Consider the following 19,197-nt stretch of genomic DNA (forward strand, 5'->3'; position numbering starts at 1 on the left):
AATTTTTTTGTTGATGTAAATTTGCTGCTTTTGGTGCAATTTCTGAAGTGCTCACAGATTTGCATGTGCATTCATTGCTTTGGTATGAATGTGCAGTTTTATTTCATAACCACCAGTCTAGATCATAATTATCCACTGAATGGTCCAAATCTCACTATGAATTTTTCAGAAATAACTTGATAGATTCAAAGAGGGCTTTTGAAACACAGGAATTGTCTCACCCAGACAGCATTATCAGACAGGAGTAGGGAGTGCTGTGGCTCCATGGCCAAACTAATACATAATTAGCCCTGCTGAAAGGAGGAGGCCTTACTTCAAATTTTTATGTGTATCTTAAAACTTTAATCTTTGTCTGATGTCTCATTAGATAGATTGAGAAGCTGTTTGATAGCATACTAGCAAAGTTTGTCTTGGGAATCCCAGTCCAGTACAGGTTGTTAGTCCCCAAGGAAATGTTTTGATTTGCTTTTCTTGGACTGGTAGCTGGTTAAATTGGTCAGAGCACAAATGCTGAATATCTTAAGGAGAGCAGGTCATAAGGAATGGAAGGTAATGGAAGTTGCCTCCATTTTTAAGGTGTGCCTGAACATTTGAGCATTCATTTGATAAGTATGAAATGCTGATTAGTGTACTCCAGCATCTCTGTAGTTACCATATAGATGGCATTCAGAGGTGATGTTTAGGTCTCCTTTTCTAAAAACCAATGAATCCCAAGATCTCTGCTATAAATCACTAGGACTTCGAAATGCTTCTTCTGTAATTTATTATATGAGTGGGACAAACATCTGTTTCACATCTAATTTATGAAAAGACCCAAGACCAATTTACAAAGACCATGCTGAAACATAGGCACATGAAGCAGCCTTGCTTGGAACAACATCTTGGTTCTCTCCTTAGTAAGGGGTATCAACAGTGTGCTTACTTTGTAAGGAAGAAAATATTTCCATGCAGAAGTGCTTACAGGTGGCCCCTCCAGTTCTCATAGTAGTTTTTTACTGCCTGAGTGCTCTCCAGAGCTGCAGCATGAGGTTCTATGTGTGTTTACTACAAATTTGCGTATTTGAAACTTTTTTTCAGATAGGATACAAAGTAGAAAACACCTGCTCCAGGAATTCTGTTGTATTCTGGGTATTGTGTCTGTAAACACATTCAGACCTGCATTTGAGACTCTCTTCTGGCAGGATGTATAAAGCCATTACAGGATGCTTTTGATACAAGGAAAGGATGGGTCAGGCAGCCTTTGCTTACTGCAACACTGCAGCCATGCTCAATGCCAGTGGGTTTGGCTGTGCCCTTCCACAGGGGCTGCACAGCATCCTTCATCCTGTTCCATTATCCTGTGTTGTGCCAGTGCCACCCTCCTGCATCTGCATCAGGGGCTGTGTTTTGGCAGAGCAGTGGGGAGGCTCTGGTGGAGGAGAATAAAGCAGAGAAGGTTCACTGGCTGGGGAGGTGCTGCAGGGAGTGGGGCCAGAGCAGTGGCCCTGCTTGGACAGGGTAATTCCCTTTGCACACTGTCCTGAGAGGATTATCAACATCTCTGACTGTGACAGTACATGCATGGGAGAGCATTTGCTGACAGCTCACCATTTATCTCAACACCTTTGATTTTTGGAGGTGAATGATGGCATTGCAGGGGAATGTGCCATCGTTCTGTGGCTGAAAGAATCCTCCTGTGCTGCCTGTGACCCTTGGGCACTTGTGCTGCTGCCTGTCTCATAACCAGCACAGTTGCTTTTACAGCCACACTGTGAGCCCTAGCAAAGAGTTGATGTGGCTGAACTCACTTTCATCTGGAGATGCTCTTTTCAGCATTTCAATTCCTGGTCCAGTTCCCCAAGCAGCAGCCAGGATACAGAAAAGTGGTAGAAGTGACTGTCATAGGAAATGTGACACTTGCAGTTTGTCATGTATTGTAATTGCAGCTAATGCCTTAGGTTGATATAATGAATTTTGAATTTTAGCTGCATTGTGGACTGCTTCAAATTGTGGAGTTTGACTCCTTTCCCCCTCCCCTGTTGTGTGGTGCTTTCCTGCCCATTTTTTTCCCGATACATGAGTCCTTCCAGTGCTGAAAGAGATTAGCTCATGGGTGCAACAGAAAGTAACAACTCAGTGTTTTCTTTTGGATCAGTGAATTAGTGCAACTTATTTGGTTCTATGATCACAAGGCAGGAAGGGAAAACAATCACATCTTTTAAGTAGTATTCTGCCATGAATTGAAAGGGAAAAAAATCCTGTTTCTGTGTTACAGCTGGGGACCTCTCAGAGTGGGGAGATCACCACCTGCCTTATTTTGAGCTGCAGTGTGATATTTATTACAGTAGTTGTTGTTGTTTGACCTGTTTAGAGGTTAAATGCTTTTCTTGTGACTGCAGAAAAGCAAGGTAATATTCCGTGGTTTTCAGGGAGCAGGTTTAATGTTTTACCCAGAGGATCAAGACAGTTGTTCCATTTGAATTGGCAGTGATTTTACTAAAGAAATTAAATTTTCCTGAAAACTTTACTTCCAGTGCAGTTATTTTCAGACAGGTTTGTTAGTGTACAGTCTGTGTTGCTGGGGGTTTTGTGTTCCAATCTCCACATTATTTTTTGGCTTCTGTAACTTCAGTAATGGCAAGAGTCCTGAAGTCCTTCATTTTGCCTGGTGTCCTGGTAATGGGCTACCATGAGTTCTTTGCTTAAGCATTTGACTTTTTCCAAAAAGTTTCATGCCATCTGCTGTTGTTGATAGATAAGAAGTCTTTCTCATTTACTTTCTTGAAGTTTCTCACCTTTTGTTCTCTCTTGATTTTTGCTGTTCTTACTGCACCACAAATTCTGCATTAGAAGTATACTCCAACATTTTTATGGAAATTGAATGTAATACTCTGTCCTCCCATAAGCTTCTGGTAATACCTAGATTATAATATACTGAATTTATCTCCAGACAGTGGTTGGTAATACTCTTAAAGTATCACTGGTTTAACATTTTGATTTTCTGAAGCTTGGAAGTTGTATTTATATAGTATTTTCACCTTTTTAGAAAGGCCTTGACTTCTATTTTTGTATTTTTTTCTTTTCTTTTTGCTGCTTAGTTTTCTTAATCTGATACGCTGCTCACATTCAGTAAAAAATGAACTGGAAGTACCAAAATGTCTATAGTAAGAGGAATCATTAAAAAACCCCAACACCCTGCATTTGAACTGTTTGGAAAAGGCCTTTTTTGTGAAGAGGTTATCAGGGATGGAAAGGTTCTGCTAAAATAGACTTAGGGGGCTGAAATGTTACTATTTTGCTGAGTGATGCCATTAATCATCCAGATTTAGGGAGTAAAAGCATAAACAGGGTCTGCCTAGCTGTGAGGTTGCTATATTAATGTGTGTTTGTGGTAGATACAACAAATGATAGTGCAGCAGCCTCCTGCTGCCTGCTCTGTGTTCTTGGTAGTTTTTTTCTTCTGCCTGCTGTACTTGGCTGTCAGAATCAGAAAGGAGCAGTTTCTCTGACAAGTCCTGCCCCTTTTCCTGCCTCAGCATAATCCATCTTGCTGAGCATTCTGCAGTGCTCTGAGTGGAGTGCTTGCTGTGTCTCACTGGAGAGAAAGACAGGAAGAGCTCTGGAGAATTGTTCCCAGGCTGCTGACAGCAATCACCTGGCATCTGAACACGTGCTGATCCCAAGTGCTGACCTCTTCCTTTGCTGGGCAGGCTGATAAGGCATGGCCAGGTCTTGGTTAGGCTTTGGTGTGGCAATAATCCACTGAGAAGCTGGGCTGATATCAGGAATCTCTAGGAGAGTCCATGATCTTCCCTTAAATAACTTTGTTTCTGCAGCTGTTGTGCTGGGGAGGAGAGATTCACTTGCAGAATCTCTCTCACACTGTGAGAGATTAAAACCACAGAGCTTACATGATAGGTTGTTTTGTTTTTATTCAAACTCCAGGTAACGAGAAAATTTGGATTATAAATAGAAAGCTTAACAGTGGGAGTAATACAGTATATAGATCATTTGTGCACGTGAGTGAATGACCTTCATAACTAACCTCTGAGTCATTCCTGTGAGAATAAATTGGGCTACAAAACAATTAACTGCTCTGCTTGTACTTGCTGCTTGATATGCTAGACTGACAAAACTGGCCTGGTTTTAAATATGGACATAGTGCTTGTTTTGGAAATGATAATAATTCCCATATTTCCACGCTTAAGTGTTGGTTAACTTCTATAAAGGTACTAATAGGTCATCTTTATATTGAGGAAAAATTGCTTTACATGGAAAAAAAGAGGCTACAAAACAAAAATTGTCTGAGGTAGAAAAAATCTTGCCACTTGCTTGCCGCTGTATGTGAGATAAAAGTTTGGTCCTGTGTTGTTTTACTCAATAACTATGGAGGCTGGGAGGGGGTAGGGTATTTTTTTAGCAGCTGCCCTTGTTCAGCAGAAATACATTGTGACGTTTTGTATTTAAGTAATTGCACAAAACCAGATGGTAACTTACATAGTTTTATTATCATATTGATTACTTAATGATGCATAATGCATATTGTATTAACTTGGTGATTTATCTTAAATCAGTTTGGATTTTTTTTGAAGTACCAGAAGTGGAACAAATACTGCATTTCTGACCTTCACTTTGTCAGCTGTAGTTCTGAACAGTCAGGCAGTCACACATCTTTCCTTGCTTTTATACCTCTTTTGCTGCTATCACCAGGTTCTGCAGTTTTCATTAAAAGTTTATTCTGAGCTTTCAATACTGAAGAACTTGGTAAAATCATTGGTGTTCTCAATAACTCTCATTCTGGGAGAGTTGTGATTGATGAAGAGAGAGTAGTTCCTAAACTTTTCTGGTTTTAATCCAAGTATTATGTTTGTTGACTTTCTGGTTTATGATTGCAATTTTTTTCTGTTGTTCTTTGTCTCAAGAGAATTAGAGAAAAGCAGTTTTCTGATAATTCTAGTAAATAAAGAGTGCTTGTGTAGGTGCTGGTGTTGTACCCCATGGCCTGACACCTCCCCCATCTTTTTTTTCCTTTTTGGAAAGAGACTATTGTCTTCCTGGTGAGGATGGAACAATAGCTGTTCTCAATGACATAACAGTGGAACTAGAATTTCAAATAACATTTTATCCATGACCCCCTTTCTCTTTTTTTGCCCTCTCCCTCCTGCTTGGTACAGACTGAATGCCTCCTTGGGACACTGTGTGTAAACCTCCATGCTTTGCTGCTAAATGTGCAGCAAATACGTGTTTGGAGTATCCAATGTGGCAAGTGCTAAATTAAACACTTGGAACACTTTAGGGTTATGAGTCATCAATCCCTGGCTGCTGTTTTTAGATTTCAATAATTAATACAACCTACCTGGAAGTTACTTTTCAGATCATGGTGATCCACAATAAATCATGAATACAAATAAGCTAGAAAGTTCAGGTACCTGAATGCAATATTTTCCATTAGGATTACTAGTTGTTAATGTTAAAACAGGTAAAATAAGAAAGTCAGCTACTTTATATATATAAAAATTATTTTTAGGTCCAGAAGCAAACAGAATTTAGACCAGGAGGAGTATAGCAATTACCTTTGGGGGAGTCCTAGTTCAGTAGCCTCAAATGTTTCAAAGGAAGAATCTTACCTGTTAACAATTTTTTTAAAAAGAAATAATCCCTAATGATTAAATACAGAATCACTCAGTAATATTGACTCTTAAATGTTTTCTTCTGTTTTGTAGAAGACCCTTTTGAGGACTTCTTCGGTGGCAGGCGGGGTCAAAGGGGAAACAGAAGCAGAGGTGGGGGTGGATCATTTTTCTCTGCCTTTGGTGGATTCCCTGCTTTTGGAAGTGCTTTCTCTCCATTTGACACAGGTAAATATCATAACATTTAAGAAAGAATGCAATTTTGGCTCACAAAGGATTGCAGTACAACAAGCTGGCTTCTCCATTCAGGCAATTCTGTGACTAATTTTTTTTTTTTTAATTAAGATGGTGTCTGTAAGGTGTAAATGAAAATTAAGCCACTGTTAGAGTATTTGGGCTACCTGGAAGTTCATATAGAGTGAACAGATCTCTAACAAGTAGAACTTTCTGTTTTCTTTATTTTGGTGCCACAGTTTCTTCATGGCTTTAGAATTCTTTTGTTCTGTTTGCTTTCAGGAGTGTGATGGCTTTAATTACAGGTCCTGAAAATGTGCCTAAACCCCATGGTGCTGCTTAGAGTGCTGGGAATCTGGGCATTGGTTGGGGTGTTGCTGATCCAGGACTTGTTCTGTCTGCCAGCTTGGGGCATCCCAGCATCTGCACTAAAGCTGATGATCGCATTCATTAGGGTTGCTGGCTTTCCCCTGAGTGCAGTGTGGATAAAGGTTGAATGCCTTTTCAGGGCAGGAATTGGCAAATGGTTTTTGGACAATGCTGTGCATTTGGAAGCTGAACTGTGGGACCATATGAGAGAAATGGATGGGGCTGGAGCCATGGTTTTATTCTCAGGCTGGTGCTAATGCAATCTAGTCACTGATGCTGTGTGATGAAACCAGCTGAAAGTAGGATGAAGTCTGAGTGGATGATAAATTTGGATCCCACAGCGATGCAAAATTACATTTTATTCAAATGCCTTTTTTTTCAATAGGTTTTACTTCGTCGTTTGGCTCCCTGGGACATGGAGGCCTTACTTCATCATTCTCCTCTACGTCATTTGGTGGCAGTGGAATGGGAAACTTCAAATCAGTATCAACCTCAACTAAAATAGTTAATGGCAGAAAAATTACTACAAAGAGGTAAGTGATGTAAAAATATTTATATGAAACTAGATGTAGAGACTTACATACCTATAGTTACATGCATATAAATATATTGTATCTTGGCACACACACATATAATGATACATGTCTTTATGTTTTACTTTTGTTATGTTCATCATATTGGATTTCTCTGAATGCTTAAAAACATCTTGAAATACTTCATTGGGTTCTCTGTCTCTGCTTGGCATTGTTGAGTTACTTAATGCTGTAGCTGGAGCTCTTTTAGGCTTCAGAACCTCCTGTGTAGGGCTGCACCTTTTATTATGGTCCTTGACTAGAAACTGGGAAGAATTTTAGTTTTGCAGATGTTATGAAAGAATTTTCTCTAGCATCTGCTTAGTGTGCTTTCCTAGGCAGTGTTTGAGTGAAGTCTTTCTAGTAATTTTTTTCTGTCTGTTAAATGAAATAAGAAACTGAAGCCTGCTTTGGAGAAAAAATATGCCTGTTTGTTGGAAAGTGAATTTTCAAGTTCTGTACGTAGTGTTGTGCTTGTGATGGGCAAATCCTTGCATTTGGGAAATCCAAGTCTTAGTTAACTTTAGAAAAACCTACATGGAATATTATAATCAATATAGGAGTACTGAACAATTAAGTAATTTCATTACTTAATCTAAAATTACAGAAAAGTGAAGGAGGATAAATTGGTTTTGTTTGTTAACTTGGGTCCCATACTTGTAAGTGCAAGGTTCTTCTGTGAACTGTTTTACTGGAGAGCTCCTGTCATCTTGACCACTTGATAACAAACAGCCTCTGGATTACATGCTGCTGTGGTCATAATATTTTTCTGAGTGTACGCCAGAAAAATCTGAAAACTCAAAAGCTCTTTAATAATGTCTCTTTTCAATCAGGGATACTTGAATTTTGTAACATGCATGCTGGTCATAAAGTTGGTGTATAGTAAGTCTACAAATTACTTGCTCTGATCAAATTAAAAATGGATTTTAGACTTTCTTGTGTACAAAATTGTGATTGGATCTAGACTATCATACATTTAACAAATGGGTAGGGACTAAATGCAGTGTCAAGATTGTGCAGTTGATCTGTCAAGGCCTTTAGGCCTAGATAACAGTGTGTAGTGTGAGCACAGCTGTGACAATGACAATGTATGAGGTGGCAGCTGTAACTGTGAACTCCACATCCTGGAGGATTGCAGCTTGCAGAGGGCAATTTTCCTGACTAAGCAGTGGGGAAATGAGCTGGGTGCTGGTGCCAGCTCTGGTGAATTCCAAAGCTTGCCAAGTACAGTTGCATTAAGCAGGTGCTGCTCCCTTACAGTTTGTTATCTAAACCCGAGGTCTGGTGTGTGTTCAGAACTCTCATGGTGTTTTTGTCCTGCAGGATTGTTGAGAATGGACATGAGAGAGTAGAAGTTGAAGAAGATGGCCAGTTAAGGTCGCTAACAATAAATGGTAAGGAGCAGCTGCTACGCTTGGATAACAAGTAATTCAACGCACGCATTTAACAGAAATTTTAAGCTCTAACAGCCACCATTTGAGGATTGACAGGAACATTTTTTGAAGATTTCAAACGAATTCAACTTTCTGTATATCCGTACTCAATCTTAAGTAGTATAAGTAGCTCACAGAAGCTCGTATTTGTCATAGACTTTTGAGTTAATTGTTGGGACCACATCAATTGGACCATTTTTTGTCCTTTAAATTGTTGTAAACTTCTGTATGCACTTTTCTTTTCTTATCTGTGATCAAGGTGAACCATGATCCTTCAGTAGTGCTAGGGCGAGATGTACACTAACACTAGCATGAATCTTGCTTTTTCCAATTTGAAATGTGAGCCAATTAGTAGTTCAAGTCTGCTGTGAAGTTAACAGTTCCAGGATAACCTTTTTAATAATTTCAACTTTTTTTTTTTTTTTTTTTTAATGTTTAGTAGTGAACAATGTTAATACATTTCTGGTAATGCATTTCTGGTTTAAATAAATTAAGGATGTTTTCTAGTTGTGCATGAATGCAGACGACTTTAGTAAGTTTTGACAAATGTTTAAATGTGTAATGTAAGCAAAAGGTAAACAAAAGTGAAGCCAGTGAGCTGAGTCTTTTGTCATTTGCTAAAAAAATTCAAAATGAATAAATGCTGATGTTTGTGGTGCATTCTTTCATGAATGGCATTTGTAACCTTCCTGTGTCTGTGTGTGATTTGGGCAACTTGGGAAAACGGTGCTTTTTTTTTTTTCCCCTTTACCATCTTTTCTTCAGTCTTAAGGATGAGGGCCTTTTTTCTTTGCAGATGTTTTCTTCAGTGTGACTGAAAACATTATTTTTAATTTCATTTCTAAACCTGTATTTGAAGCACCTATTTTAAGAAGCATTCAGAGGCTGACTCTCTAACTCCATCTTTTGCCCTAATATGTAATTTTTTTAAGTCTAGACTGAAAGCAATTCTGTTTTAAAAAGTTTTCTAAAGTTGTTCTGAGATTTGCTTTAAAAATAATCTGTAGTAAATATAAATATACATTTGATAAATTTATTTATTTAACATTTAATAGTTACAAAAAGACTTGAGAATTATGAGATTTTTTTTTTGCTGTTTTGAGAACAAACAATTGCTTTGAAGATTTGGACAAAATTGTTAGGATTATGATATCTCACTCTTATTTTTAGTCCTCAACCAAAAATCAAAAGATGGATTAATGCCCTTTGTTAAATTAATGGAGTGAAGTAAAGTGTTCATTTGTAGCTAAGACCAGATTTTCAAAGTTTAGTGGAAGATGACTTGGTTTTGGTGTGTCACAGAGAAAGCAGGCAGGTAACTAATGGTGTCTGTTAGCACCTGCCAGGTTCTGGATAGTTCCATGCATAGATCATGGATGTGCAGCTTTCATCTGTGCACCAGCTTTGAACATCTGGCCTGCACAAAACCCTTCAGGGTGGCTTAGTGGTTTAAAAAAAAAAAAAAAAGCATGGTGTTTTCAAATGATCACCTAATGCCTTCTTGCTGAACACCATCTGCTTTGTACTAACAAATGTGTTGATTATTAAATACATTGAAAAGATATGCTCTTGTTTTTCATGCAGGAAAACCATTTCAACTTAAGCCAAACCAAGCGAACAAACTGCTACAACAGAATTTGTATTTGCAGTAAAGTTAGTATATTGTACTTTTGTCCCTCTACCATTAATGCTAATTTGATAGAACTGAAAAAAAAAATAACATGTAGAAGAAAAAATAAATATATACTTTGGTTTTGGGACTAAAGCAGTTATAAACCTTTTCAAGTTCTTTGCAGAGTTCCTGTCACTTCAGTGTTGTGTTTTTGATGTAGAAGCACAAACTTAGTTTAGAACTAAACAGTGTTTTCTTGTTAATGCTGTTTTTTCCCCCTCCCCATGTATGTTACTTCTTGATCCAGATAACTAAACATGACATTTATTTCAAAATTTGGCTTTGTTGTGATGTCTTGAGTTATTAAAAATGTTAATTTATATTTATAGGATGCAGTGTGCTCCTTTAAATTATGTAAATTGTAAAAAGTGCTTTAAAATTGATTAACCAAGTTAAATAAAATTAGGACAATCTGGAGTTGAGTTTGAATGCCTTCCTCTGGATACCCATAGATTTTATATTAAAGTGCCAAACTTTGCCTTCTAGTTTTATTCCAAGTCATCTTTAACATTTCAGTTGCCTTGCTCAGGTTAGGAACACAGGGTACCCACATGTTTATCTTCTTACCCAGGAAAGAGTGATCCTTCTCACAGTGTTACACACCAACAGGTCACACCAGGGTTCTGAAGTGAATTTTTTAACACTAAATGTGCTTAGGATCCAGTTTTTTGGATAGTCTCTGTTCTGCCTTCAGATCCCTGAAGCTGCTTGTCAGAGCTGGCCAGAATGCAGCATTAAAGTGGCGGTGCTGCATTTCCTTGGTAGAAAGTGGCAAAACACAGGGAATGAGGCAGCAGAAGGCAGAATTGGGCAGTAGATTCCTGCAGGAGTGAGATACCCACACACACCAGCATTTCCATGGGCTGGTAGTTGAACTGGATGTGTGGTCTTCATCCAAATATATCATTGGACCAGCAATTCCAGTTCCAGGCTTAAAAAATTGTCATTGTTCACTTGACCTAAACCTAAAACAGTCTCCGTCTCTTTGAGTGTTTTTTGAAATAACATCACATCCGACTTTTTTTTAATGCAACTTCTTGCATTCAGCTCCTTTTTTAAAACACAAAATAAACTCACATTCCATGTTTTATTCAGAATTTTTTTGCTGAATTTAGTTGTTTTCTCCTGAAAACCCACTTGTTAGGTTGCTTTGAAAAAAAATTTATTGTTGTTCCTTTCTAATCCATAATTTGCATAGATGACAAGACCTGTTTATTAGAAGTGATAGATCATCAAGGGCAGCACATTTCCTTACATTTCAATTTTGGCCAAAATAGTACAAAATAATTAACAACAGAAAAAGTTCCTGATGGCAAATGCTAGGTACAAATATACAGTGGGATGAGGCAGCTTTCAAAACCAGGTACTATTGGATTAAAAGTGCCATCTTTTCATACATGAGGGATTAATTTTGAATGTTTAGAGACACCATCCCATTTAAATTAAACTTCCTGGAAAAACAGTGGTTTGGAAAAACCAAGATGGAGTTTTTGAACCTGCTAAGTCATTTAGTCTTTCATGCTCTGCTTCAAAGTTCATTGGTGGATACAAGAACTTTGTGATGCTTTCTCCTGTGCACCCTCTTTGCAGTCCCTCGTGCATGGCAGTAATCCCAGAGCAGCACACTAACCCCAATTTCTCTGTAGATTGCATGGCACCTGCCCCTTCCACTTGGCTTTCCTGAAGGAGTTTGGGATTTTGTGTTGGAATGCTTCACACTGTTCAGTGGCTGCACTCCTGCAGGGCTCAGTTCTCACAAGACCTTCTCTGCTGGGGATCAGAGGGCTTGGTTGGTGCTCCAGGTGACAGAGCTGCTCTGCAGAGAGTGTGTGCAGCATTTGTCAGGTGGATCCTGTATCAACTTGTGAATAATTGATGAGCTGAGTTAGAATGCTGAAAACAAGATTGTAAAGATTTAAAAACCCATCATCTTTAAGCCCAGAGGGTTTGTATCTCTTCTCAGTGTTTGTGTTTGGTTATCCTGTTTCCTTGACTCCTTCAGTGTTTTGGCATTAGGTGTAACTGGAGGTTTATCTTTTGTATTGAGCTGTGCTGTGTTTCAGACCATCTGTGGGATAGTCCAGTGATAAAGTTAGATTTTAGTTTTTATTTTTGGAAATGTGAGTTCCTGAATCTGCTTCTGTTCTGGTTGAGCAGTGAGCTCCTTTGCCTGAGTTTAATCTGTGGTTGTAACAGGATAGTGCTTCTGAAGATGGTTGTGCTGCATAGTGAATGCTACAGCTGTTTGATTCTCGTGGTCAGAGAACCTTTGAAAAGGGCCTAGTACTTAAAATACTTGTTAACCTTTTTGTGGAAGTGTTTCTTAGTATTTTTTGAAAATTTGCCTCTTTGGTTGTGATTTTTGGATGTTCTAGTTATTAAGGCTTATTTTTAAGTCATGGTATTCTCATGGGTTAGTGGCAATATGGACATCAGTAATCTGCCAGAAAGCCTGTTTGCACTGTCTGCTCCCTCAGGGCTTGTTTACTTTACGATTCAGCTATGACCACAGACTTGATTTACCTCAACAAAGACAGTTTGGATTTTCTTGTTATTGTTTGTCTTAAAGTGGTCGTTGTGGTACAGAACTTCTTACCTTCCACCTGAAATGCTGAAATGGTCCTTACATTGCACTAGGGCTGGAATGGAGAATGTTGGCTTTGTTAGTGTTACAAACTGTACCTTTGAATTTGTAATTCTAGTGGATTTCCTACTTGGTTTTTAAAAATATATCTTGGCTAGAGTTGGTTGTTGAGTAAAGTGCACTCCTGAAAGGTTAAAGCTGAAGATGGTTGGTTTATTCTCTGCTATATAGGTCATACATTAACAAAATAGTAAACCTTATGTTTGAGGTGCTGTCAGATTAAAAAAAATCACGAAAGAATGAAAATCCTGTGATCATCAGAGCCGTAACCATGAACCTCTGCAAGCTGTGCTGATTTAAACTCACTGAAACTTCTCTGAATACTGTTTGTGGCAGACTCAGTGCTGCATTAGGTGTTATCTCACTTACAACAGCTGGTAGAAGGTTAATCAAAACCCCACATGAGTACTTTATGCTCTGTCATGCTGCTGTGGCCAAAAGATAGGAGGAGTTTGGAGGTGATAGTGCCCATGCCTGAAAGCTGGGCTGTCCTGGTGTGAGGTAGATTGCACTGATGGCCTGACTGCTAATTGCCTTCTAACAGAATAAAGGAAGACTTTCAGATGTTGTCAGATTCAAAATGCTGTGGTGGGGATTAAAGTATGTTTAATTGAGAAGATAAGTAAAACATTTTATCAGAAGGACACAATTAAATAGAATTCTCTTCAGTTTCTCTGACTTTTACAATGAAATTAACTTTGCAGCATATTGAGTTAATTTAAAACTCACTAAAAAGAGGTAATTTTTGAACCTGACTTAAAACTGACAGTCAAGAAAAAATATTTTTAGAGGCTTCTGGTAATAACTCTTAAAATTTGGCTTTAGCCTATAGCTTATCTTTACCTCTGAATCTCAAACAAGGACTTTTCAAGCTCTTTTCAATGCAACCAACTTGAAGTGAATTTCATAAAAATAGAAACGAACAAAACTGTGTACCTGCTAGTTTACCAGCAGCGAAAGTAAAGCTGAATCCTTTCAGTCACCTGAATGTTAGAGAGAGATGAAATAACAGAGAGTAACACCTCATTTGGAAAAGCTGACGTGAGCTTGCTGCTCTGTTACCTGACATTGAGAATGCTCCAGTTCCTCCTTCTTTTTGAAGTTAAAAGCCAAATTTGACATTTCCTGCATTGTTTCTTATTTGTGAATTTATTTGAGTTACTAGAATGAGAGAGGAATCCAGTCTGGTGACTGGCCATAGTATTCACGTTGATTTGTGATGGCCAGAAAAGAGAATTACTTGGCTGTGTCTGTAACGGAGTTGCTCAAAGGTGTTACTAAACCAGCTGAAAATGCAAAGCAGTAGCTCTGGAATCTTCTGTCTTGGTTCCAGTCACAAGCTTGATTGAATTGTGGTGCAGGAGGGGAATTTACCTCCCAATAATAAAAAAAGTCATAAGGCTGCAGAGGCTTTGAGACATCTGATAGAGAAACTGGGCAGCCTCATCCATCTTTTGGTTTCCCTCCAGAAATACATGTCAAGCCTGTGTTAATCTTTGTAACTGATATATAGAGGAAGATTAACTTGCTAATTTATCACACATTTGCATAACTGTCACCATAGCCACCTCTGGCAAAGTTTTCTCCTAGACGTGTAGTTGGAGGCTGCCTTTTACTCTTCACAGAAACTAAATCTGCATTTGTCATCCTGTTGTGATATTTGTCATACTCAGCAATGGAAATACTGTGCTTTGCTGTTGTGTAAGAGCATTCTACAGTATCAGTCACTGTCATTCTCCTTCCAGGGGGAGCTAGACTGTGGATGTTTTAAAATTGGTTTGAACTTCTCTGTGAAAGTATTTCTGAAGGAAAATGGAGAAAACTCACATGGCCAAGGCTCAGCCTTTCCTGCAGCATTTCTTAGCTAGAGGACAAGATCCTCTGTCTGCAGAGGACTTTGGCCAGGCTTTGTGTAATATCACTGCCTCTTGTGAAAAGGCACTTTGGTGCTTTGAGTTACTTGGACATCTCCTGTTGAGTAGTCACTCAGACACCCCTGAGAATTTCTCTGCTAATCTTATTTCTTACTGCTGGGTGCCTATGGAAATATGGTCAGGTCCTTATCACCAAATGTACTGCACTTGGATAATGAAAGGGCATTATTCATCTCTTCTACACCAAGTGGGAGCTGGCTGTCCAGGAGAGCAGTAGAGAGCTAGAAATTCACTTGGAGCTATTTTGGCTGTATCTGATGCTGCCTGCAAGCAGGAGTAGCATTCACAAGCCTCCTGCCCTTGCTTTTTGATTGAGCTCCTGAGTAACTGCAAAGAGATGGAAGATATTTTTGGGGGACATTCACCTTGAGAGTTAGGACAGCCACCAAAATGTTTCTTTTATTAAACACCTCTAGTGCTACTTCTGTTGTTTCTGGGATTGGATGGTGTACCCCTGAGAAGAACAGCAAGTCTTAAGGTCCTTGAAACCAGTAAGGGAGAAGCAGGAAAACAATGTAGCTTGTTTTGTGCTGTTGACATAAATTTCAAGGACTTTTCTCCTCATTTGGTTTTTGCCTTTCTCATCAGGAAAACACGATCACGAGTTATCACAGTGAATGCAGAAGTGGTGGGTGTTTGTCTGTGTCTCCTCCTCCAGTGAACCCTGCCTGTTCTCTGGCTGCCCAGGCTCAGCCCTGCTCTGGAGGCTGTTCCCTGCCAGCACAAGCAAGGGAGCTGCTTCTGCAGCCTGAGGATGCTGTGCCAAATTCCACTTTGATTCTAAAAAATGTGTACAACAGTTAGAAAAAACTGAGCATATCAAAGGTCACCTTGTTTGGAAGAAGAGTATAAATATTTGTATCAGGCTAGACAAATTCAAATGAGAAGATAAACACACATTTTTAACACATGGATGATTAACTGTTGGAAGAAGCTGCCAAGAGCAGTAGTTTCTCTGGCTTTCATGTCTTAAAGACCAGCTTTCTGAAAAATATCTCCTAGTGAGAAGGGATTGCTTGGGCTTTGCAGAGAACCAGTGGAAGCTCTGGGAGCCTGGGGCACAGAGTGAGATGCACCTTGGAGCACAGTGCTCCTTCCAGCCCTCCTCCGTGGGCTGTACTTGGCTCTTTCCCTCCTGATGGGCTGCCATTGATGCACAGGCCATTTTCCCTTACTGTGGTTTTCAGGCTGGGGGATGATTCTGTGATGTGGGGGCTGCTTTGTCTCTTGGGAGGTGCTGAGGAAGCAGGGGAGCTGGGAAGAGAGGAGCCAACACCACGTGCACCTGGGGCAGCCTCATGACTCTTGCCCTAAAGCATCCAGTTTGGGATGTGTAGGTGCCAAGAGTGGACTTCATGTGGGAGAAGACATCCTGGATCTGTTCAGGTAAGTGGCTTTATTGTTGTGGATGGATTGGATGTTAAGTGAGGAGGAGGAGGAAGAACCAGGGCAGGTCACTGATGACTGTGCCAGGGAGTTAGATTTGGAATTTGCAATACAATGAGCCCTTGTGTATGTCCTGTCTTCTCACCAACTACTCACTGCACACCTTCAGGCAGCCTAATTCCAGCTCCTCAGTTGAAGATCAGGATGTCTCTTGTTTAATCAATGTAATGATACAGCAGAGATCCACATTTCAGAGTAAACTGTTCATTTTCTTGAATGCTGGCAACGTTTTAATGATCTAAAGTTTTTTGTTTTTACTGTGTGCTAAATCTCAAGTGGGTAACAATACATGTGTTTTGAATTTTAAGTGACTGTGATGAAAAGAGCTGGCTTTTTGTTAATGGAATCACCTTTGGTATTGTGCTAATGCAGACATTATCTGCATTATGTCAGATAAATAGTTCTACAGAATAGCCAGGGAAGTGTCCTACAGGGCTTTGTGTGAAAAACCTCTCTGTGGATGATAATTTGGGTTTTGTATATACCCAGAGCTGCATTTGTTAGGTTCATTTCTAAGGAGGACTTGAGGAAAGGCAACTTCCTAGAATTTTATAATTCATCAGCACTTGGGTCATACAAGGAACAAACATAGTTTGTAACAAACTGAAAGGTAAGCTATTGTGTGGTAAAATCCTGGTATCTCTTGAGATCCTCCCAAATTTTCTGGGAAAGGTATCCTGCTTGAAGAGCACTGGAACTCCAGATTGTTATTCTTCAATGGTCAAATGAACCATATTTTGAGATGTAAATATTCAGGCCTGAAAATAGCCCTTGTGCAGTCTCCTTTCTGAGCAAGTAATAAAAAATGTAAGGCTTTTTCCAGTCACCAGCATGGCCAGAGCCAGCTGTAGTGACACAAGGAATCTTGTTAATGGAAAAGCAAACAAGTGTACGTGCTGTACTGCTCTGCCTTCTTCTGGCCTAAAAAGAGGCTCGGACAAAAACATTTCTGTAGTTTGCAAAGTGTGTAGACAGTGCACACCTTGAATGTTTGTTAGCAGTAAATGGCTTCTAAACTGTTAAAAATTGTTTAAAGCAATTGTTTTTAAATGTACCAGAACTGAACTTGTCAAAGCAAAACAATTCCATCAATTTTATCTGTATTTTCCAAGGACCTTCAAAGATTTGAGTTGTATTCTGTGTGGAACCTTTTCCAGAGATGGAAAATGCAGTTTTGTTTACTGTACAAATCAAGTCCTCTGTTACAGTCACTGTCTGGTCTTCGTAGACTAAACACCCTTTTGAGAAGCAGGTAGAAAATGACAAGTAGATGATTGGTTTTAACCACTGTTAAGTAAAAAGAAAATGATATGTACTTTACTATGCATATTCACATTTTCGAGGTGTTACATATCAATGTCAGCTGCTCCTATGTAGCATCTAAATTGGAGGATCTATTGCTATTGCCCTACTTTTGATATATATTGAAAGTATTAGCCTGAAAGAATTGGAAGAAAATCTGGTTAAAGGTTAAAAGAAAGTAGAGTAATTTGTCCTGAAGCTTTCTCATAGCAGTTTTGTAGCCATTAATAATTTATTTATTAATAGCTATAACTCTGTCTTGAAAAGTGTCGTAGAACAGAAAGTGACTTTTAAGTGGCTTCTAATGCAGTGACTAATTGAGAAGATGCTTCTTGTAATCACTCCTAAAAACAAGAAACTCAGCTCAGGGAAATAAAACATTTTTCTGAGAAGACACAGGTGTTCAAACCTCCCTGCTCTTCTTGATCAACCAAATTGAGAACATAAGATTAACTGATTACTCTTACGTGGTTTTCACTCTTCCCTCTCCTCTAGCACTTGCTCTGAGATCACATGTGTGGTTTTGCCCTCGAAATGTTTATAGAAGGTGATGACTCCATCCCTGGTAACCCTTTTTGTGGAATAAATCACAAAGCCAAGTGCATGCTCGTGCTGCTCTGTTCAGGGGAGGTGCTTGCTGCCCTGCACAGAATAGTTTCCAGTAGTGGAAAGTTCTTTTATGAGAGCTGTTTGTGGGGGGGAATTTTGCCTTGCGCCTCCCAGCTCCTCCTGAAACCAGAAATGAGCCCTTGGTTCATGCTGGGCTCTAGATTCAGATTGCTGTTGTGTTTTCTGGGTGTGGTGGCAAAATTACCCAAATTGTCAGTGTCTCTGCTGTTGGGTTTGGGCCTGGAAGGGGCTCAGAGCCAAGCTGGCAACTTGGAGTGCAGCTTTCATGGAGGTTAGATGATAGATTGTTAACAGAGGTCAAAGCCTCTTGGGTTTTCTATTTTTGTGACTATTCTGGCTAATCTTTTAAAATCTAGGTCCTCTAGATTTTCAGTTAAAACTGGAGTAGAGGTGGACACTCAGGTCTTAACTGAACTGTCATCAGTGTCTATTTATTGCTGTTATAACAGTGTGGTTTTATTTGTTGATTTATTTTCTCAATTGAATCCAGTGCTTTGAAGGCTTTTGCAAACAGATCCCATCTCCTGGAAGGCAATTTTGCTGCCCTTTTGGCTCCAATTCTGTTTCCAGTCCACTATTCGGTCTTGTCTAAGCAACTTTCTCCTTAGAAAAACAGTTCATGATTCTTTTATTTAGTATTTTTAAATATTACTGTAAATGGAGATTGTTTCTGTAGAGATACCAGGCTGTATCCAATACCAGCAGTTCAAGCAAGGTCAGAATTTCAATTGGAAAGTGACAAAATGTTCTCAAATGTGCAAAATCTGGGGCTATTTCTGTCAGTCACTGGCTTGCATGATACCAAATGTAGGTGAGCATCAGCCTTACCTGTTGTGGATCTGTTCAGGGTTGCTCTCTCTGTCACAGTGCTGTCTGCAGGACATTCCCAGCCCTGCAAAGGGACCCACCCTGGTTCACAAGGCTGAGCAGAAATGCTTTTGTGTAAATTGAGTTTGACACCTTCACACTCAGTAAAGCTCTTGGCAACTGTTTCTGAGAAGATTCTGAGTTTGCTGATGTTCAAGGAAGAGGTGGAGGAGCTCTGCTGGATGCTGCACTTTGGGCTGCTACAAAATTGTAGTTACACAGCTCAAACCACAGCAGCTTTGATACTTGTTTTTATAGTTTTTCAAATATTTATACCGTGATATATGGATCCCATTGACAAATAGTAACTCAAACATTCTTCCATAAAGCTTTCAGTGCCATTACAGAATTGCAGGAGATGAGGGTACATCTTTATGCTGGGTGATTTTGAGCAGAAGCTGGGTATGGCAAATTCAGGTGTTGAGTTGTGCAGTTTTGGGGGATGCAGCCCTCCCCAGGTCACATCCACATCTCCACAAGAGCCA

General features: G+C 39.4%; 1 protein-coding gene across 5 annotated transcripts in view; it reads left to right on the forward strand.

Annotated features, from left to right (window-relative positions):
• The window catches only part of DNAJB6 (DnaJ heat shock protein family (Hsp40) member B6), a 58,314-nt gene that overhangs the window by 18,533 nt on the left and 20,584 nt on the right, over positions 1-19,197 (forward strand). For 4 of the 5 annotated variants that reach the window (XM_074552400.1, XM_074552587.1, XM_074552530.1 and 1 more), the window contains exons 6-8: positions 5,703-5,837; positions 6,598-6,745; positions 8,108-8,178. In XM_074552400.1, the coding sequence (XP_074408501.1) occupies positions 5,703-5,837; positions 6,598-6,745; positions 8,108-8,178 (354 nt within the window). Of the gene's footprint in view, positions 1-5,702; positions 5,838-6,597; positions 6,746-8,107; positions 8,902-19,197 lie in introns of those variants that run through there. The other variant, XM_074552659.1, reaches the window with a different exon arrangement.

This window comes from Zonotrichia albicollis, chromosome 1, assembly GCF_047830755.1.
Source record: "Zonotrichia albicollis isolate bZonAlb1 chromosome 1, bZonAlb1.hap1, whole genome shotgun sequence".
Taxonomy (NCBI): domain Eukaryota; kingdom Metazoa; phylum Chordata; class Aves; order Passeriformes; family Passerellidae; genus Zonotrichia; species Zonotrichia albicollis.